The sequence below is a fragment of the Megalops cyprinoides genome, chromosome 8, assembly GCF_013368585.1.
Source record: "Megalops cyprinoides isolate fMegCyp1 chromosome 8, fMegCyp1.pri, whole genome shotgun sequence".
In the NCBI taxonomy this organism is placed as follows: domain Eukaryota; kingdom Metazoa; phylum Chordata; class Actinopteri; order Elopiformes; family Megalopidae; genus Megalops; species Megalops cyprinoides.
Genome location: NC_050590.1, coordinates 29,331,268 through 29,354,270, shown reverse-complemented (window position 1 = coordinate 29,354,270; position 23,003 = coordinate 29,331,268). Strand labels below are relative to the sequence as shown.

The 23,003-nt window shown below is 41.0% G+C and overlaps 1 protein-coding gene across 2 annotated transcripts in view; it reads right to left on the bottom strand.

Moving 5' to 3' along the window:
- LOC118781909 (ethanolamine kinase 1-like) overlaps positions 1 to 20,917 on the bottom strand; it is a 55,689-nt gene extending 34,772 nt beyond the window's left edge. For both annotated transcript variants that reach the window (XM_036535054.1, XM_036535055.1), the window contains exons 1-3: positions 20,697 to 20,917; positions 12,124 to 12,383; positions 10,428 to 10,568 (exon numbers count right to left, since the gene is read on the bottom strand). In XM_036535054.1, the coding sequence (XP_036390947.1) occupies positions 10,428 to 10,568; positions 12,124 to 12,383; positions 20,697 to 20,837 (542 nt within the window). In that variant the 5' untranslated portion in view covers positions 20,838 to 20,917. The remainder of the gene's footprint in view (positions 1 to 10,427; positions 10,569 to 12,123; positions 12,384 to 20,696) is intronic.
- Between the last annotated feature and the right edge of the window lie 2,086 nt (positions 20,918 to 23,003).

Sequence of the window (23,003 nt, the reverse complement as noted above, 5' to 3'; positions counted from 1 at the left end):
ACAGCAATTAATTATTTCAGCCTTCTCTGCTCCCCAGAGGAACTAACATTCATTCAAAATGCAACATATGATGATTAAAATCACATTTTCCACACTTCACATTAATGGCAGGACAGGACCATGCAGACAACTTCATTAGCATGTCTCATGCAGAGGTACTGTGTGTGTATGTGTGTGCATGTGTCTGCATGTGTGCATGTGTCTGTGTGTGTACCCACAATTGCATTAGAATGTTGTTTAAACTCATCAGAAAATAAAATGTGTCCTCTGAACATACAGCATACAGCAAAGCTTTGCAAAAGGAGCTTTGCAAAGGTTTTGCCTGTGATGTAATTCTTAGAGGTTGGTTGAGTGTGAGACAATATGTAGGTGATGAACAAAGTAGGACCTTCAGGCAAAAATAACTAATGGCAAAATAAATGCTGACCCTAGTAATAATCAGGATTTAAGGGGCAATTCACGTCATCTTTAGAAGCAATAAAACTGTGCTATTTCATTCATTCAAATCCCACCAAGAAATTCAGTTTTCTGTCTATATCCTCATAATATGTACAGATTTATCAACCCGTGGCATAATTTTGGCAGTCAGCTACAATTAAATACAGTGCTTGATTTTTTTGTTCCATACTGCTGTGCTTGATGGTGGATTATTAAGACAGGAAATCACAATTAAACACTTCTAGAAGGTCTGCCTTTTCTAAACTGCCTTGTGTTGCACTGAAGTGTACTGCTTTGCCAAACAGCATACAATTTTGAATTGAATATTGTAGTTTTGCCAAGATATGCTTATCAGTTTAAGGGTATCGCTGTCTTTTTCCAGTTTTATTGACCTTCAGGTCATCACGATACAGAGATGCATGATTACACCTCCGTCATGCTGTCAGTGGTGTATAGATTTTTGTAGACCCCTGATTTTCTCTCATTGTATAATGGTTTAACATCTTGAAGTGAGCTATTCTTGAGGGTAGAGGTGACTATAGGAAACATGCTGCTTGGGTAACACAGGAATAAGGGACTAGTTCACTGCACAGGTGAATGTGTAGATGATTTAGCAGAATGGTACAGTAATGTAGGGGCCAGCTTCATGACATGACATGTATTTAGGAATTTGGCTGTAAAGTTGGCAGTCTGACTTAAACTTTTCTTTGGGGGCGTGTTGAGGCATGAGTTTGAATGGTGTCCATTTCAGGTCTTGACTGCAAGTGGAGGAAGGAGAGCTGCACCCTGTGGTAATTGTCTTGCAAGTGCACCCTTTCAGCATGCCTGCAGGGGTGCAGTACTATGGGCTTAAAGGAGGCACGCCAGATCAAACATTCTTTTTGCTCCAGATCTATTGTAATAATAGAGTTGGCAATCATGGGAGTTGTATTAAAGCCATGGAGACAGCGAGGAGTGTATGTGTGAAAATGTGATATTCCCTTTACAGGTTAAGGATTTAGGAGCTCGGCTCCCTACGTTTAATAGATTTTCAGGGATTTCCATCTGCTTTTGGACCATTATGACTTTAGTATTCCGCTGAGCCTTCTGTAGCTGACTGTTCTGAGAGGAATGTGCTGAGCAGCCACACACAGGAGCATCAGCAGGAAGAGTCCTGGGGGAGAGTGCTGTGTCTAGAGTTCAAACTAGTGATATGTCCAGTGTTTCATTAGCACAGCACTCATGAGAGGGCATAATTTAATAACCACCTTAATGGCTGAATACAGTCTCTCTGTCTCTCTGTTTCACATCCTCACTCATACTTGCGCTCTCTCACAAACACATGCATACACACATGCACAAGGGGTACACATAGACCATGCCACACATGAACACTCACGAACAACAATGTAACATACCTAGTTTGCATGCATGCTCCTTCTTACACACAAACACACACACACACACACACACACAGACTGCCAGCCTTCCTGCCAAGCCCTTACTATCAAATCTTGCCGTGTTTCTTTGTCACTAAACCAAATATAGTGTACATTGTCCATCCCTGTGCACAATGCCACCGCACAGGGCCTCCGGTTCCCGGGCTGAATGCAGGCTGTTCTCTGCTCTGGGCTGTGAATGCTATCTCAGAGCACCAGCACACAGACTTCATACTGTTCCCACACCCAGCGACACCGCTGTGGGGATAAGAACAACACAATTGATAGAAAGTGTATTCTTTTCCACAGGTTCCCACCAGCATGTCGCTAACCATTTCCGGGGCCTTATCAAAGAACAAACGCCTTTGAAAGCTTAGGAAACAAAGCACCAGGCCGTATTGTTGCGACACTCTGACTGGAATAATCTGCCTTTCCCATCACTCTACATGCGCAGCCTGCAAACTCCACCTAACGCAGAGGGCTTGGGATCCAGCGATCTCACTGCCACTATCTGCCTCCCTGTCTCTGTAGGGCTGCTGCCGGATGGCAGCGAATTTCAATACTGTTCTCCCACTGCCCTTTGCTTTCTGAAGAATGCCCGGGAAACTGCAGTTGCAGTCACTCGACTTCAATCTCAGTACTGAACGTTCACTTAAAGCCGAGAGCTCATTGACTTCATAATAAGATAAGTGAATAATAACATGCGCTGTACAGCGCTTTTGCAGTTCAGTTAGAATGTTGATGGATCTCTTCAGAAAATAGAATGTATTCTCTTTAGGGATTTGGTGTACACTAAAGCTGCTTTTGCAAAATCAGTATTGCATAGTTCAGGGCTGATCCGTTACTCATGATCAGCAATCAAACATGGCTTAAACACGGTGTGTTTGCTGCAATGAGAAACTGGAAAGCAAAATTATATGGGGAAACAAATTGTGAAAGCTTACAAATTATATTAATGTATGTAAAATTACTGGTTGTATATTTTTAATTTTCTGTTGAGTCTTTGCATATGCAGAAATAAACTTGAATGTTGTTTAATATTGCATGGTGTATCAGTCACATTCAGAACCTTTACAAAATGGTGTGCATTCAAACCTAAATCCTAAATAACTCATGGGCATTATGTAACTGTAGTAATCAGTTTGTATTTATGGTAGAAATTACAAATTACCAATGCATACATTTTTTAATAATGTTAATTTTGTTATCAGAAAGCCTCAAGTAGTTAGTAATAGTTATAATAATAATCCAATTTAAAGTAACAGAATGCAGCTTCATAATATGGGTAGGTCTTTGGATATGTTATAGAATTATATATTATCATTAGACAGGAGTGTCATAGTGACTGATAGTTTTCGCTTAATTTTCTAATATATTTTCCCTAATACTAAACTTGCAATAGGATTTCTGCAACCACAAAATGTCAAATGAATTTATTTACAAAATGTATATTGCAAATCTAAGACATAGAATGGTGCACAGTAATGTAGCATTTACGATCTGTCTGCAGGAAGCACTTGTATTTTTCTGCAAAGGTTTGTCAGGCCCAGGGGCCTAGTTTCCTGATGGTGGACATATCTAGCGGGTACACCTGCATGCAAGCCTAATTTCCTCCTCTTAGGACATCTTCCAACCTCCCCTCTCTTGCTCCCTCTCCTTCTGGAGTCCCTCTCTGTTGTGGAGAGGGCTCGTGGAGCAGTCTGAAGCGACCATCCAGCAGGCCTTTCATGGCACACAATAAAGCCTGCGCTGGTAGATGGTCATTAGAGGCATTTCCTGCTCTCACAGAAACTGAACCAATTCACCATTCCTCATCTGCATACTTTATTTGCATAGATTTTCAACCACAATAAAGCAACAATGATTTTTCCGATAACCCCCTAAAATTGTGCAAGTTTAAATTGCAAATGAGTCTTAATTTCTTTTCTGTTTGTTTGTTTGTTTGTTAATGGGAATGCTGCAGTGGTGCAGAGTGCACATCCTATGGCTCTGTCTCCAGCCTCCGGCCCAGCCCTGCAGCTGTGTACTCTCCAGCTAAATGGTTGGGCTTGCAGGCTTGTTGGCCTGCTTGCAGGCCCCTGAAAGGGCAGTAACTGTACCCCCTTCCCTACCTCTCCACCCCACCCCACAGCGATGGACACCCTGTCTGTCTGGAAGTCCTACCCAACCTCTCTGTGGGTTATGAAGCGAAGCCCTGAGGTGGGTTGTGAGCCTCATTTTTACAGTACGTGGTCTCCTTTGTCGGCAGAGCCAGGGGCCTTTTGAACTATTACATTCAAAAGTTAGAAGTGTTTAAATTGATCCATTTTAAAAGATAAAAAGAGGCAAAAAAGTGAATGGATAAAAATAAAAATAATTCTAGAGTCTGGGTGAAATAAAATTTGTAAAAGCTTTAAGATTGACCAAACATACATACATTCTGAGTTTGGTTATCCAATTCACTGCAATATTATTTCTACCTTTTCTATAACAGTGATTGTAGAAAAGGAAAGATTTTAGTTTATTTTGTATTGTTGATTATATTATGCAATGTCATTACATTTTTCTCATTTTCTCCTTTTTACATTTTAGTATATTTTCTCTGATGTGGTATTTACTTAGAAGGTATCATGACAGTGGTGCATTAGTTTTACCACAAAACAACACATTTCCCCCAGCAATAAATTGAAATTTTCATCCAAGTAGAGAAGTGTCATTTGCTAGTGCCATCTACTGGAAGTCCGTATGCACTGCAGCTCCTTTGGTAAAGTACAAACTGCAGAGTAGTCCTTAACAGTGGACTAGATTTTCATAGTGGGCCCAATAAGAAATGGTTCATTTCCCTTCAGCACTCATACACAGATTACAAAAGTGATATATTAATGGGCAAATTATTTTAAAAATCAGGAACTTTTAAATCCCCTGATTTAATTTACTGCTTGAAATACAGTAAACACATTTTTGTAACTTAATATGAGTAAATATAATGCATTTCATTGTTATAACTATTATATATGTATTTCTAAAGTGGAATCATTTGCATGTTTGTAGTTTATTAACTCAACAATATAAATGTAATCATTCATACTTGTTCAGTATTTCATATGCTTTAATAGAACAGTCAGGGCTAAATTTGAAAGTCTTCATTTTGAGACAAAGCCACAGGCCTGTGTGTGTGTTTGTGTGTGTGTGTGTGTGTGCGCGCGCTCATAAGTGTGTGCATGCTTGCTTTATGGAACTAATGTTCACACACTGTAACAAATGCATTATACTTCTTCTAATTGCCAGGTCTATGGCAGACTTAATTTTTGCATATTGGAGAAAAATGTTGCCACTGAATACTTGAAGTGTGTTTGCTTGCTACATATCCACACCACAGTGTCATCCTTTATATTTGTGGATTTCAAAGCCCCATAAATATCTCAAATTTGCTAAACCAGTACACAGGATTTACTTATAAATTACTTTAGATGTGAAACCTGTCCGCCCAAGTATCATCACTAATTAATTACATATAGATTTAATTTAAATCTGAAATTTATTTAGGGGTGTTAGATCATTAAGGCTTTCAGTTGCACCAGACATGATCTTCTGTCAAACAGCTACTGTTGCAAACTAGCTTTGCCACTTGTAGACTTCTCATTTAAAACATGATTCAAGGAATTTAGCTGAATACAGAATAAGCATTTTCAACACTTGTGTTATCTGCCTCTGCAAGTGAAGAGGTGAAAATCTAGTACAAGATGTAGCTAGGGGAGAAATATGTTCTCACTAGTGCCGAAGCCAGTGAAAGATGAATAGATAAGTAAGGTGTTTGCACCCTGCTCTGGGAATGATGAAGAGGGCAATCATGATAACGTATATGGTGACAACTTAGGAAAAAAGCTGCACCGAGTTATTAGTGAGAAGAATATTAAAATCTCACATCTGTGCCTTTTTTTGATTGAGTTTACTTTCCAATTTCAAGAATCATTTTCTCTGCATCCTTTAAGCAGATGCATAGAGCTTTTTCCCCCATATGTCCAGTGAATGGCAACAGTTGTTTAATTTGTAATATAAAATGAATATGAATATAAAGTGTAGAAACTTGGAAAGCAAGGTTGTCCAGCCTGTAGTAACACCATAGATGGTTAAGCTGGCAAGCTTCTTAAGACAGCATCTTAGAACTACTGGAAATAATGTTATTTTGATAGAACTTGAAATTCAGGTATTCAGACGGCACTGACTATTCTTAGGGAACTGAAGAAGTTTAATTTTGTTTTGTTCATTTCAAGACAAGCATTTAAAAATCACCCCAGGACAAGAAGTATTGACGGATGTACTAAGCTTTTATAAATCTGATTTATAAAGATTTATAAAGATTTTTTTTTTTCAACCAAACACTTTCCCTGAGTTTTGTTACTTATAATGTAACTTCACATGCCTTGTAAAATTTGCATGAGACTTTGTTCACCATTAAAGACAAGTTCTTTGGAAATGAGGACAGTTTTTACTTTAGCCCCAACTTTCAAACTCTTTTGATCCTACACTGTCAGTGCAATACTTACCACCAATGCTCAACATGAACCTCACTTCTAAGTCTCATGAAAGAATGCATGTGTTTGGCCTTTAATATTTGAAGATAGGTACCTTGGACATCAATAAATTTGTTATAATTGGGTTTCATGTTTTCTGTGGATCAAAAATTATAGTTTTCATTATTGTGTGGCATTATGCATTCTGTTTAGCATTATAGATTTTTTTTTTCTGAAACCTCGGCCCCCCAACCCAAAGAAACACCACAAGTGGAAAACAGACCCAGTTACCATTGTGTTGCTGAAGTGTTAATGGGTCTTGTGTCCATTGAGCCTCAAAAAGGGCAGTTCTGCATTCACACTGCCGAAGGCTGTTTTCATAATCATATTAATGAGAACAGATACATGGAAATGTGTAGCACGAATGTGGTTGAGGTGCAGAGACAAGTTGTGTTTACACTATAGCTATACTTATAGTGTGGCCTTGCTGAAGGTACAGTAAATAACCCCCAAGGCCTCTATTGATCAGCCTTGAGTCGACTTTTACCACATTAAGTATTATATATCTTGGAGCTTGATGGATGAATTATTTTATCAAGTGCACACTGCATTAAGCATTTATTTTGAAATAAACAATTTCAAAAGGGGACTGTTTGTGCAGACCTTTCACCTGGTGGAGCAGGAAGACGCAGCTACATTGGTAAGATGCCATTCAACATGTGCCATACTATAAGAACCACACTGTTGAAATCACGCAGCCTTATGGGTGTTTTTTCAGCAGAATTATTGGATTGTATCAGCAGGTTACATATTGGAGTCATGGAGGGGGACCATTTGCAGTCAGGAGCCTGCTTTTACTCTTTTTGGAGAGTTTTTTTTTCCTTTCACATTCAGCTGCTTTTTACCTATACCTGGCCTAAAAATGGGAACAAATAGCAATACTGACAGAAAATCGCAGCATCTTTTTGAATCTCAGTTCATGCCAACTGGATGTATGCAGCACGGTCTGTTGTACTTTCCTCTGGCACATGACTTATGCTATCATACTCTACAAAGAACTACACAAAATTATTAAAGGTGAAAATGAGTATGGACATCCTTTATTAGGAATTCACATGCATCGAAGCACCGTCGTTGTGCATTATCAGTAAAAATAATTACCAGCAGCTGCTTAGGCTTTAGTGATTTTCTATTTGTTGACTAATGTGCGCTCATTGAGAGCAATTTTATTACATCAACAGTCTGAGTTTTGCCCTAGAGGCCTACAGCTCTCCCAGGGCTTTCTTTTTGTTTAATGGATGGCACTCTTGTTAGCTAATTGCCCCAGCTTCCCTGAACACAAAGAAAATCTGAAATTGTTTTACGTGTCTGTTAGATAATGAAGTAAAGCAGATACAGCGCTTATTATTTCTGGTCTGTCACGACTTCCCATTCAAGCATTAATATTTCAGAGCAGACCCTTAATGTAAACACAAGTGAACGTTTGACTGATAAGGGAAATCTTGAGAGGAAGCTTAGAAAGTCTGCTCCTTTGTAGCGTCTGGAAGTCGCCTTTCACCTCTGACCTTGGGTGCAGATAGTGCTGTAATTACCGGTACTCCATCTGTTGGTCTGCAGTTGGCTGTGTGCTTTCCTGTCACTGTCCAGCTCTATCAGTCTGCAATGTCATGCAACTAATGGAACTTTTAAAGAGAATTATCAAAATGCAAGGCCGGAACTTACTGTTAAATGCTATTGTGGAAGATCTGTCATTTTCACAGAGGAGATTCCTATACAACAGCTGCTCAGAATTTATCTTCAGCCCCAGCAATATTATTTTCCATTCGGTGTTATTTCATTTTGTTAAGTATAGATGTACTTGAGTTTATTCTGACTCGCTTGTTTGACAGCAATGCTGAGGAGAGCATCTCTTCTAATGATAATGAAGCTATTTCTATTGTGGAGTGTCCTTATTCAACTCATGTAGTCAGTGTGAATTAAGTCCTGTTAGACCAGGGCTTGTGGGACATATACCTGTCAGTGGAGATTATGTTATTTCTTTATAATTTAGATTAGTCTACACCTTCCAAGAATCATCTGTTGCTCTAATTTTCACCATCTGCAGTCCAAAAGTAATTCAGATGTTTCATTCCAAAGCAAAGTCTTAGTCCTGTGTATTCATACCCTGAAATCTCAAGAGAATTTGTGTGGCAGATGTAAAGCTGCACTTGAGCACTTCTAAGAAAATGCATTCTGCATGAACAAACTCCCACCAGTGTGTGGGTAGAAGCAGGCACCACATTGTCTTTGTAGTCGATTTTGTTATACAGTAGTTGTGGTGGTCAGACTCCATAACACGCACATCCATCTACATGTCTGTCACCCTCAATGCAAACATCCCCCCCAAAACCCCAGACCAATGGCCCCGAGCCTATCTCCCCCACTGTGCACGATCAAAACACGAAAAGAGATTTTATGAAGAGGGTAGACTCAGATCCTCACCCCAGCTGTGCAGGCATGTAAGTGGGTGACCCCTTAATGAAGAGAGGTCACACAAATCTGAAACACTTAAACCAGGATCCATCACACTGGCCTCTGTCTTTCATTTTTCCCTTCCCCTCATCTGATGCGCAGGGAGTCCCTTTGTAGAATCCTTTAAAAGGTACGGCAGTAGAGAGACAAGAGGTGGGGGATTACCTCGCCTCTTCCTGTATTTTGCCCACCACCTACCTGGAAAACCCACGGGAGTCGCAACTATCAAACCGCAACAAAAAGTGAACTAATTCAAACCAAATGCTCTGAACATTTAGCCTACTCTTTATAAGAGAGCCAGAAAATAAAACCCTGCCATAAAACCTAAAAGACTCCTATAAACGACTAATAGAAGTGGAAAAATGTATTCTGTTGGTGGTTGGTTAGAACTGCTTTTACCTGATCTCAGAAAATTTTCCCTCTTTGCAGTGTGAATAAAATGTTGCCTTTTATCATTCTTTTCACAGAGTGGTAACTGCTGTGGTAATTTAGTTTCAATTATGATTGAGAGGTGAATCTGGCACTATCCAAAATGGTGAGGAAAAATGTTTTTCCTTGTAACACAGTAGTTTCTGGAAAGGACAATAAATTAGTTTCCTGAACATCTACAGGAAATAAACATCCTCATTTAACATTGGCTTGCCAGTACCACTGTTGCTGCAAGGAACAGCAAAATGCAAGACTACCTGGCCATCACTGTGAATGGTGTGAATATCATATGAACATACAGCAGAGCAAAAGCAGATCTGATACAGAGTGGAATAAGAAGATTCACTGAGGGCAAGTTTCAATACCCCTGGCAAATTCTGATAATGGCCCCTGCTAAAAGGAGAGCTTTGGCAGAGAAACACATTCAACATGTAACTTACTGGGGAGCCATGCCTGGCAGTGCACAAGAACAGCCACCACCACTCGGGGATAGAAAGCAAGTCAAGAACCTTTTTTTAATTTGTTTTTGAACAATACAGCCTTCTTTAAATCCCCAAAATGAAATTTTTTCAAGGCCTTTCACCACCAGGCCTTTGTTATGGCTTTATCATCAGGATCTGAGGCCTCCGCTTAATTCAGCCTTCAATTACAGAAGGCCCAGCCGGCAGGCCTTTAATTGATTGCTTTAATTGATTGGTTTGGGGGTAACTGTGGCTGAAAAGCAGTTTATCTTAATCAGTTGAGAGCAAATTTAGAGCAGGGATTGATTTTCTCCAGCTGATCACCACTGTTCTCTGTGACAAACAGGAGCAGGAGCTGCTATCCCAGAATGCCCTGAGCGTAGGGGGTCACCTGTTGACCAGGGAGGAACACTGCCACTTTTCTGTTACATTCATAAGGTCAGCTTTGGGAAAAATATGGGAAGCTGTTTTTCCAATGCTCTGATTCTGATTGTGCAGACACACAGTGCTCTCAGGATGTTCCTGTAACATTGCTGTAGCATTTTCCCAGTTTTGTGACATCCAAGCAGTTCCTTAAATGTGTTACAGCAGAGCAAGCCCTCACTGTTTTTTTTTTGTGTGCCCAAAATGATAGATGTGTCATCAAGCGTGTTTGGATGTGAGGTTTCTCAGCTCACCACTGGTGCAGTGGTGACTCATTCTGAGCAGTTCGGACTAGTTGGAGGAATTCAGAGATCTTCTTCCACAGGACAGGCTCAGCAGGTGATCCGGTCTTTGGCTGGATCGAGTGGATTCTTGCCATTTCAACTGCAATTAACCTATAGAAAAAGATCAGTTTAATTGATTACAGGAGGAACTTCTTCTGTAAATACAATTTAGTGGACTCAGTCATGCTCTCAGTTTATTTGCATATGGCTAAGCCTTTCATGGAACAATTTTGTCAGGTTAAGTAAGCCAACTTTTGAAGCAGGTTTTGATTTTATTGATGCAAATTAGAGCATGAAACCAATTAAATATTATAGCGTTTTAGTGTCCACAATTACGACATGACATGTAGACATTTGGTAACAGTTTAACTGATGCTTTTGTATTTTTATTTATCATTGTGACTCAGGGCTGCTTGATTTAGGACAGTATTGACCTCTTAAAATGAATGACTGGCGTAATCCTGTGGGCTGCATGGAGTTCAAATCTTTCTCCCAGAGTAGAGCAGAGAAAATATGGTCCCCAGGATAACAAATGGAGAAACACTCCTGGCTTCTGACCTGTGCTGTCTATACTTGGTCCAGCAGCCAGACCCTAAGAGTAATTGCATGTGAACCTGGTCAAATGCATGGCCAGAGGATAATGGCCAGAATCAACTGTGACCTCATCTGAAAAAGGAGCCCCCCTCCTTCTGATCCTGAGAACTCGGGCTCCGGAATGCTTTCACGGGGCTCTGCTCTCCATCAGGCGCAGAACCCTCGCAGCAGCCACAAATAGCAAACAGAGTGCTTTCATGACTCCTGTCACTGACAAGAGGGCTCATTCCCATGGTCTTTGGTCACTTCATAATCCTGAGTATACTGGATTGATACCAACTCAGACAAAGAAGGCCTGGTTATAAGAAATCTGCCTCTGTTGAAATGTAAGGCTGCCAGCATTACATCTCCTTTCTACCTGGTTTGTACCTTGAGATTTGAAAACCACAGGCAAAGTGTTTGTGCTTCATAGTGATGCTATTGCTTCCTCATTTAAGTCTCTCAGTCTTTTATACTTGGTTCGCGGGACCTTTGTACTAACTGGGAACTTTGAAACAATGACTTTCCGTAATTGAGGATCTGAGAGGAACAACACCACATATTGTAGCACCAGCTCCCTTTCAGTGACTCCTTGTTGTTGATTGGATCCATCTTTCTGAATATATTGTTTCCATTTTTACCAGGAAAGTGAAGGAAAGGTGGAAAATGGAATGGTGAAGGATAAATGCTAAGCATGCTTCTGGTTGTCACTACAACCTTGACAAATGATCACCCTGCGATACCAAAGCGCATGTGTTGCTCCTGCCCATCTGGGCCCTGTGAAATCAGATTTCTGAATGTGTCTGTTTACCACAAACCAACAATTCAGTCACTGAGGATACACCACCGTGGTGTCCTGGGTAGCGTTTCTTCTGTGTGTCGATATGCAGTAAGACCAAGGCAGATTAAAAGCTTTGTGTGAGATCTCAGCCGGGGGGGCATTGTGTTAGCAGTTAACACTCTCAAAGCCTGTCTCTGCTCTGGGAGTCTGATTATACACTCACTGTCTGTGTGTGTGTGTGTGTGTGTGTGAGACACACAGAAGCACAATTCCTATAACTCATCTGTCTCTGAATAGTATGTAAAGAGAAACCTGTATATGGCCGGCTGTCTCAGCAGTCTGTCGTCCAGTACCACTCCCCTCACAAACTGGTAGCAGATGCCGTTCCTGAAGCTGCAGTAGAGCTCTGGGCCGCAGCCATGAGCATGAAACACCTGGAAGGTCTCCAGCTCCTTCTCCCGATCCACATACAGCTCGGTCATCCTCCCATACACACGCACTAGGACCACATCTCCCAGCAGAGAGTCCACATAGCAGCCCATCAGCTGGTTGGTGATCCCTTCTGTGAAGAACTACACAGAACAAGCATTGTTACCTGAGTATAACTTTACATTACCATTGTATCCCAGTGCATCTTACAATGGTATACATCGCACCTTCCTGTTAGGTCCTGTTCACACCTGGCATTAACATGTGTCTTGGGTGATCCGATCACAAGCAGACAGCGCTAAGTACAGGTGTGAATGCACCCAAGATGCATTGAGGCTGCATCGAGATCCGATCTCTCAGACCACATTCGGAGGTGGTCTGGGCCACATATAGCCACATTCTTTTAGCAATGTGAACGAAAATGCGTCCTGGCCCACATTGAAGGACTGCCTACTCACAGGGATTAAAGTTCTCTGTCGCTACGACGCAAGAGAGAATGTGTGCGCGTCTGACAGTGGCGCAAACTCACAGTGTCCCGTGGGCTATACAGCCGCCAGATTCACGGTGTCCCGGACAAGAATATTTTAATGCTTCAGAAAAGATTAATCACTGTCAGGTCAGCAAAGATTTGTGTATATAGATAAAGCTTAGTATCTTGTCTTTTCGATGAAGTTACACCTTGGATTTACTGATAGTGATTAATCTTTTCTGAAGCAAGGCTCTATTCATGGCACTGTCATGCAAAATAAGTTGAAAACACATTATTATACTAATGAAAACACAAAGTTCAAGTATCCATATGATTCTAAAGGCTTGGCTTAAATTAACCCCATACCGATTTTCAAAATTAAATACACATACATGACTTTTTTTTCACTTAAAAATAAGTGTCACTTTGACCCACTCCTGCGGTAATTCGCCAATTAACTTCACTGCGGTTCTAGTGTTAAATAGTTTATGGCCTTATAGTATTATAATACTATAGCATTATAGTTAATGACCCAAACGTGAATATTCATGTAGTTTAAGGACATGTACACACTGTCTACTTTTTTTTTTGTTGTTTTTTAGAAAAAGCAGTGGCTAGACTGGACGACAATAGTCAGACATTGGTTCAGGGCAGCGACTGATATTATTATCATTGTTATTATTTTGTCAACCTTTTTGTTGACAAAAAAATAGCCATGGTGAAAATGAAGAAATTATTAAATCATATTTAAAAATATGATTTTAACTTTAGAGGACAAAACCCAGAACTGGCTTCCTAGCACGTAATCCATCTCTTTGTCATGATTAGTCATTTGGTATGTGTACGTGTTTATTTGAAAATAGAGCAGGGAAGTGGGATCCGATCACAAGTCGTCACTCAAAACGCATGTGGAGATGCATTCTAATGCCAGGTGTGAACTGACGTACTTAGAGCTGTCCACTTGTGATCGGATCACCCAAGCCACATGTTAATGCCAGAGTGAACAGGGCCTTAGTACTCCAGTGTGTTCATTCAGGTGTGTCTGTGAGAAAACCTGATGGTATACAATACAGTCTGTAAGTCCTGTGTTGCCATTGTGATTTTGCTCATCCTGTCAGTCTAAATGACAGGCGAGAAGTATATATTGCAAAGACATGTGTTGTACGGCTTAAACAACCATGTGTATAAGTCCATTTGTCATGGATCCACGTTCTCTTGTACATTACCTTGTCTCTGTCTCTTTTTTCCCTACATGTCTCTCCCCTTGTCTTCTCCCTACATCCCTCATCACACTGTGGCTACTCTTCCCACATGAATGTTTCAGTAGACAGGCCTCAGATGTAACTCCAGAACAACACGTCCAATAGATTATGGGAGGCATCACTCAGCTGCATTCACCTTAGACCACAAAGCTGCACTTCCTCAATTTCTCATGTGCATCTTTTGGGGGGCAAAGCATATTTTAATGCTCAAAAGATACTGTCAAATAGTCTCCACATTTAAATAACTATCAAAGGGTTTATTCGTATCAGATGTGAAAGCTTAAAGTGGGTCATGGGCCCCATCCACTGTAATGTCACAGTAAAAATTCACCAGCTTATCATTATTTAATCATGTTTTAATGGAAAAGATCCCCGCCCAAATAGGGGCTGGCTTCCAAACTGAATTATTCTCTAAAATGTTAACAGCTGTAATTGTGCAGTTACACTGGGGTCTCGGCAAGCCCTGCCTCTGGAGCTGCACAGATAATGAATGCTCAGTTCATAAACAGAAAGGATGAACTCATAAATATATAAATTAATGCCTGTAATTTATGGCAGGGTTAAACGTCCTTCATCTTTGATCCATTTGTTTGATCCTCCAGACTTGAGCATAGATGTGCACATTTACATTGCTTACTCTACAGTGTCACAGCTTATCAGTAAATGCTAGCAAAAGTGCATTGTTTTTGAACAAAATTTCAGAAAACAAATGTGACTCTTTTTTGCTGTTCAAAGTGACAGGTAAGGCAGTTACAGTGCTTTAGACGAAGGATTCTTTTAAACGACAGCAATGAAGACCAGCACGACACAAGCTAAGTACACAGGCTATTTGATTAGCATTGAAATGGCAGCAGTTTGCCTGACATGACCATTAATCAGAGGGAAGATTACTTTAATTATATGATGCTTGTGGGCAACTGCTGTGGTTAACATCACTATATTTCCCATGCCAAACGGTCTTGGAACACGGTGCACTGTGTTTGTTTGCATGGCTGACCAGCATATTTGTTTGAAAAGGTTCAGAACTGTGTGGTGTGTTTCCCGGGTCCCAAAGGTATTCCTGTGCTGATATAATGGCTGGAAATGTGTGTCACTGAGCAGTGCTTGAATAGATACGGAAGTATTGACTTTTAATTAAGAATTCATAGCATGTGATTGAGAACTACTAGAGCAAACATGGCATTGTTAGAGCAACTTGTTGCGATCAAAATTGACTAGTCTTTGTCCTCGTGAGTGCACAGTACCATGAGAGATCAGATCACACAGACTGTCAGTTCTATGCATAAAATAAGCAGCACAAATAGGTGTTTGAGAGGGGAAAGTTTGCCACGACGTCAACGCATTCCCTCTGTTGTTGAATTACAGCAACAGAAAGAATGTGATTTCAGGCATCACAACATTAATGCAACATCAGTGCAAATGATGTGATAATTGCCTTTTCACTGCAACATACATAACCAGGTTAATCCATCATTGCCTAACATATGGTGAGCCTGTTGGAGGAGCAAAGTTAGTGCTGCTTTATTTTCTCTCCATGAGGATTCAGGTTTATGTGGATTGTTTATCCAAATGCATGGCCTGATCTATTGAGTGATTCTGTCAGTTCTATTGAAAGAACAAGACCCACTTGGAATTGATGAAGGCTGTGTCTGCTGCAGGAGTACTGAGAGCATGTTTCCAGTTTTTGAGTCCAGTTTTCTTAAATTTTAATGTGACATAACTTTATTGCATTCAGAGCAAGATCAAAGAATTCTGGCTCAGTGTTTGAAGTCTTTTCTATTTGAAGTTGCCTCCAAAGATGCTGTGTGTAAAACAAAAGTTTACATATATTTTCACCTCTTTTTTGTTGCAACATGTAGTGTATGGTGTATTGATCGTACATCTGAAATGGAGTTGGGGAGCAGTGTTGTTCAGTTGCCGGAACTTTGTTGTACATACATAGTTGCATTATAAAAAGGAACCTTTGCTACATTTTTTGTGCTTTGTACAAGTGAGGAGAGTAACGGCAACACAGAAGACCATGGCCTGGTCTGTGTATAACTCACAAACCACTCACTAATATATTTGCACAGGGTTTGGTGTAAACTGGGTGTGACTGACAGAAGGGTCAGTCCAGTATGGCAGGAAGGGCCATGCCCTAGCCACAAAGAGAGACCTGATCAGAGACTAACACAGAGATGCAGGAACATTGACAGGGTAACTGCAGGCAGCACCACAGTCATATGAGATGGGTAGAAACACTGCCACGATGCACCCTTTCAGAGCGTTATGGCAAAGGTGGCATGAATGTTCCCCTGATTGCATATCGAGACAGTACAGAACGTGCATAGGCACAATCCCAGTCATTTATGATGCAGATTGCATTGCGTTAGAGGATGTGAGACAATTGCATGATTTCTCACAAAGACTAGACCACAATGAGACACATTCTATCTGGCGGTTGCTTGCGTGAATCACAATATTTACTGCATAAGACACCAAAGACAAAAAAGACGAGCTGGAACACCACATTCAAATAATGCCAGCCTTTTATGTTTGCTTCAGAGAGGGGAACAAGCAATTAACACTGACACTAAAACTGGGTCCTCACTTAACTACAAGCAGGCTCCCATAAATTTGTCTATGTCATGAATCATGGAGGAAGTATCCCTGCTTGGAAGTGTCTGTTTATACTGTCTTGGAAATTCCCTTTTTAACTGGGACCCACTCCTAATGATTATTGTAATGCACCTTCAGATCACAGCAGTTTTTAAAGTTGCCAAATTGTGTCCTTCATGTCTGAGAAATATTAATAAAAATATTGTTTAACGTGGCATCTTGTCTTACAGGGTGAAATATAGTAAAGAGGAAAAAATGAATAGACTTTAAAATCCCTGTAGTGTATTGCCAACTTGTCATTACTTTGAAGTTTAATTTCTTAAGTCAAGTGACAATATCAGCAAAAGCTATCTCATGTTATAGTAAATATTGGATTCATATTGCTCTGTATACATCACATTTTTTACATTTGAGTTGCATTTATTTAGAGGCATCCATGAATTCCAGCCTTTACATAATATAATTTTTTTGCTCATTTGAATGGAATGGAATGTGACTATTGATCCTAAAATACAACTGAATTTGGCAGGGTATTTGAACAGTGTATTGTAAATCTGTTTGGGTGTGGGATTCTGTGCACTAAAAAAGTGATCTGATGAATTTTCATTTTTGTAATGCCAGTTTTGAACACACATCTGCATGTGCTTGGATTTACTGCCATCAATGTACACAGGGGCGACATTTGCAGGGGCGACATTTGAATACGTCAGCCCTTGCTGATCTCTGTACTTTTTCTCATATAACTGTGCACTGAACAGAAATGGAGAATTTTAGTGGCAGTCAGGGGAGATAGAGCCATGTGGGTAGCTAAGCAACCAAGGGGGTCAGCCTCCACTTATTGACCTCAGTCAATGAATTTCAAATGTGGCAGGGCCTGGTAAAGTCTGTATGTTTTATGGAAGGAATATATCACACATCAATCACCCAAGAAGTCATGAAGTGATTAGCCAACTGGATCCATGTGCCAGCAGCATAGTCCAAGTACTTAACCTGTGGATTTTTTTGTTTGTTTGTTGATGAAAAAAATTATTTGAATTAAAATGTTACACTTGCATTTATTTCAAGTCAAGGTTGATTGAGCTCGAGAATAAGTCTTGTTTATGTTCCACAGGAAGGTTTCTGTTGCTGTAAAAATTTTGAATAGTCATTGGGCACAATCAATAGGTACATTTGTATGTGGCTATAGGTGCTGGAACGGCATTCTGAAATGCCCACATTAGTGTGCCAAGGCCCTGCAGCCTTACAGATTTAATGGGAATTTATATTAACATCATTCCTTATACTCCTCACTTTTTCTTAGTTTTTTTTTCTCCAGCTGAGCATTATGAGATAGTTGTAGGGTGACGCATACCCTCTTTCACCCATAGAAATTTTGCGCTCCTTGGACAGTGAGGTATGAGATCAGTTGTGTCTTGTCAGAGATATGCTACTTACCTTACTTTTTCATCAGATAATACCATTAATAATTGTAGTACTGTATGTAATTGCTGATTAATTCCAAATTATTTATTTTACTTTTTTTAAACGACTCATGGGCATAGTCCTTCAGATGTCTCATTCGGCTAACTTGCCCTGAATTACATGTTCTTTTCAATAACATCTGAGAAAGAAAAGACTGTCATTTAGAATTCAAAATTGCTTGGCATGTCTACCTAGCAGCACTGTACTTAAAGTGAAGAGTGGATCTGGAGAGACTCAAACAAAGAGTAAAAATACAGAGACATCCTGAACTGAAAGCTGCTGATGAGGGCTGTTCTCTCTTCCAGCTGGACAGTGATCAAGAGCTTGCCTGTCAAATCAGTGTGCCTCTGTTTGGTCCCATTTCTGTTTTCTGATGGAAGAAGATTTGATTTGCTGACATAGGGTAGTTTTGTGACAAAAGCTGTCATTTTACCCTTATCTACACGTTAACTCGTGTACTTGGTATCTGCAAACCGCAGTCCAGCCCTTTGATAATTTCATACACTCAGCATTGTTGAGACGTCATACCCTTAACCATACTACGTATGTAACAGGAATACATAAAGTTGGTGGGATTAAAACAGGCTCATCTGAATTCTGTGCAATAAGTCTGTATGCAGCCGTCCAATATGCATTCACTGGTAGTCATCCAGCTCTTTTTGTGAGATGGACTTGTAGTTGTTCAGGTAAACATGCCTGTAATGTATGCTTCAACTCATCAGTGTGGTAGTTACAATGCTGGATCAACATTTCACCCCCTCACTCCAGGTGAATGAATTTTTTCAAACAGTGTTTTACTGAAGTGTCCTAATGTGTCAGTGTGGCTTCAGGTTGTTGCTGTAGATTTAAGAAGCCTTCTCACCCAGATGGAAGGAAATGAGATCTGAAGGGGCCAGGTCTGTGGTGGGGAAGTGGGTGTGAGGAGTGTGAAGTATTGTGCAGTAGCCTGCACACGAGCAGCAAACAAAGTGTTAAACATGCACAGCTCGTGTTCACATTCCTCGCGCGCAGTCGCTGGTGCCCAGCTGCATGGACAAATCGAATGTCTCTCAAAGGTAATTTGGGGACAATGTGAGATTTCTTTTCTCTTGTATGCATGCTTGTACGATGGCACCGTCTTTCAGCTGCAGCTTAGATTATCTTAATTGAAAGCTGTTGGGACAATGCCTCCTTTGTGTGTATGTCAAAGATTTAAATAACGTCTCTTTGTTTTTATACAGTTTTACCTGTCTGCTTTCAGTATGCTTTTTTCACTCATGCCCCCCCCCCCCCCCCCCCCCCCCCTTCCCTAGGCCTCTCATTGACGTGCGGCCCTGCCAAAGAAAACAGTGCCTGAAGCGAGGGGCTACCAGGGGGCAGGGACACTGGGAATTGCCTCTGCTTTTTCTGCCTGTTTTCTGTTTGTAGCCTGGCTTTAGATTGAAAGATCTTCTGGCTGCTCTGCTGGGACCCCCAGCTACACAAAGCCCATTTCTCAGGGAGATTGCCCCACTGTTTGCCGACATGAATAAAGCTGTCACCTCTTCAGAGCTGCAAATTTGCCAGGGGACGTTGCAGCCTCCTGCCGCCAGCCTGGCCTTAGAATTAACAGTCCCTGATAGCCAGTGCTACAAAAGGAAGGCGCCACACAAGCTTCCCAACACAGATTAAAAGGCAGAGAAAGAGGGCTGCATTGATATGCGTTTGTCCTGTCCAGTGCATTGTGATATGGAGTCCTTTCAGACCCACCGGTCTGCCCTGGACATCAGATCGCAAACAAAAGCACATAACCTTGTCTTCGTTTATATGGACTAAGAGTAAATTGTCAATGTTAAATGACTATCTGCACAAAAGTACCTTTCAAAGACAATATTTTGAATAATATTGTACATGCCTTTTGCTGCAATACATTGAGAATCATGCTGTACAAGTATTTGAAGTGAGGCCTGTCAGACTAAAGCAAATTACATGTATATAAAGCACAATGTGTGCTCTGTGGGTTGTGTGCTGGCCAGCAGCATAGGGGTAAAGAGCGCATTGAGCACGCTCCAATGCAAACACCACTGCATAACCCTGGCTTCCCAAGTTAAAGCACCAATTCAGTGAAACAGGGTGTCAAGAGTTTGGCCACTGTGCTGCGCTTCTCCTCTTTGACATTCCTGTCCTATGTACATGTTGTTATTGGCCGCCACACAGTTTCACCTCCCCCATGCAGCTCCTCCCCCATGCACAACTCATTTTGTCACCCAGAGCAAAATACAATTGCGGCTATGTGCAAAAAATCATTCAAAGAGGGAGTCTGGTTCGTAAGTTAAAGTATAAATTAAGTTATTTTGATGAAGACAATAACTGACCGTGACTTTCAGAGGTATAGAGTATACTACTGAGGAGGACATAACCTGAGTTCTAATTTGATATAGTTTCATTATTGGCAGTAGTGTGATGAAGTAATTAGGGTAGTGGACTTGTAATCGGAAGGTTGCAGGTTTAAGTCTCAGTCTTGGTGCTGGCACGGTGCAGTAAAATATCCACTACTTTAGAACTGGAAGTATTACAAATGTGAGTTATATAAATCAGCCAGGGTAAGGGTGACTGCAAAGCAAACACAGGAATGAAAGACCTAATTGCAATCTGTGCAGCCAGTCCAGGTATCAGTATTTGCCACTCATCCTCACTCTCTCACTTGCCTTCAGTTTGATGTCAGCTGGCTTCCACTTGGGCCGCAGGTGTTCAAGCAGCACCAGAACCCCGCTCCTGGGGTCATTTTCATCCACAGCCATGTCCAGGTGCACAGGTGAGCCTCGTCGCGTCTCCAGGCCTGCCTCCATCACTGCCGCAGTACTGCTGTCACAGTGGCACTCAGGACACGTCCCCTAGTGCCCAGTGACTGAGAACACCCACTGGTCTGTCAAAGTGCAATGTTCTGCTGGCCATCCTCGCCACTCCTGCTGCTAGTTTGGGGGGATTACATATTAACTGTACCCTCAACAACAGCTAGGAGAAACTTCAGAGTGATAGAATTTGCACTTCTGCATAGGCCTGATTTTTTTCCTGAACATCATCTAAAAAAAAAAACACCCTTACCATGATATGGAAAATGATATTCATTGTGCCTGAAGTTAGTGATGTGTATTGCACATTATATCAGTGTACATTTGTGGGCATGTAAACTGGCAAGCTTTGCATCTGCATGAAAGAGGCCCATCCACTATGCCAAAAGACCCACATCTCTGGCAAGAGTGGTCATAATAAAATTAATGGTGTAATTTATTATTATTAAGATTTGACTCTGTCAGGATCTAGAAAAATAACTCATGTGTTTACTCATTCATTCAGTGATAACCTGTCAGAGGCAATATTCAAACAGTAAAAAGTTACATTGCAAACAGGTTCCCATAAGTCTCCAACACAGATAAATAAAGTAAATCCTCCCTCTTTGGTCAAAGTCCCTTGTGGGAACTGACCTTTAACACAGTGAACCATTCCTGTCTGTTTGCTGCTGTGCGGAAGACCACAGAAACCTGTGAATCTGGTAATCAAGTATGAATGCACATAAACAGTTTAATGCTCCCATGTTATTTGAAAGATGCTGAATGCAGCACTGAGCCACACAGTTCTCAAGTTATGCAAATTCATGCATTTTTGAGTGATTCATCCTCGTCCCCGCAATCCTCAGACAAAAAATATGAAACATCCGGAACAATGTCTCTTCAGTAATAATTAAGCTGATGGCCTATTATGCTGTATTGCAAATCAATAAGTGCGTTATTTGGCCGCACTTGAAGTGGGGAGCGCTGGCGGCGGGCCAGCCCCTCTCGCTCTGAACGAGCAGATGCAGGTGCGTCGCGACTTGCCGTCCGCCATTTGTCAGGGGGAAGAAAGAATGGCTTGATAACAATCGTGGGCCAGCCTCTTCAGCATAATTGTGCGCAAGTGCTCGTTTAGGAGCATTCTCTTTGTCAGGCAGGTGCTGTTATTCTGTGCTCTTCCGGGAGCGGGAGGTGGGGAGCAGAGGGTCTGGAAGGCCCATCTGCCTGTTGGAGCTCGGGTCTGTACCACTCTTCTAGCTGGGCGAGCCCCTGTGGCCCTCCACTCACAGTCATCCCTGCAGATCACTTTTTAAGTCAGTGTGCTCCATACCCTGTCTGTTTGTTTAGCACTCGGGAGCGTTTTTGAAGTTGTACTAAAAGTGATTTTTCATTATTTGTAAAGCATGTTGCTGTTTTGGTGATACTCTCCATGGGAAACAAATGTCTCTTGTTCCATTACTTATTTTATCCCTTAAATTCCCTCTTGTGCATATTCTTTTATTAACCGTGTAGATCAGCTTTTGGGTCACTGTGAATCTAGGCCAAGTTAACTGGTGGTTATTGTGTTTTGTTTCGTTTGGGTTCTTAAATGAAACCATGGTTGTTAGGGAAAATGATAAACTGACCTTCACCCCTTTAATCTCACCTCAGCCTCTCATGGCAGTGTCTTTGCCACACCCCTTTGATGCAGACAGACAGACCTACAGCAAAAACAGACCTATTGCAAAAAACTTAGAATGAGGGTAAGAATACGCACTTGTCTCAAACAAGACATTTTCTATCAACAGTGAAAAGGCCTGACCATCACTTTTCTTTTCATGGTAAACCACACTCAAACATTTAGTTGTGTCTGTCTTTGCCAGAGGAACCTTCTTATATAAATTAAATATTTATATTGTATATTTCTGTATTGTAATATTTACAAGTCTCTGTGTTTATACATGAATTGTTTGTTTGTCATCATTCTCTTAATCTACATTAATTCTTTATTCTCCCAGCTTTTAGATTCAGATGTTCAGATGTTTAGCTGTCATCAAAAGGCCTCTCTCTATCAAAGTTCTTGTGTTTTGAAGGAGAGCTGAATATCAGCATTAAAAATTTAGGGCTTACTGCAAAACATCCCCTCATAGATGCGGAGCAAGTGTAGGAGCAGATGTTCCTTCAGTGATCTGTAAATAAGTGGAA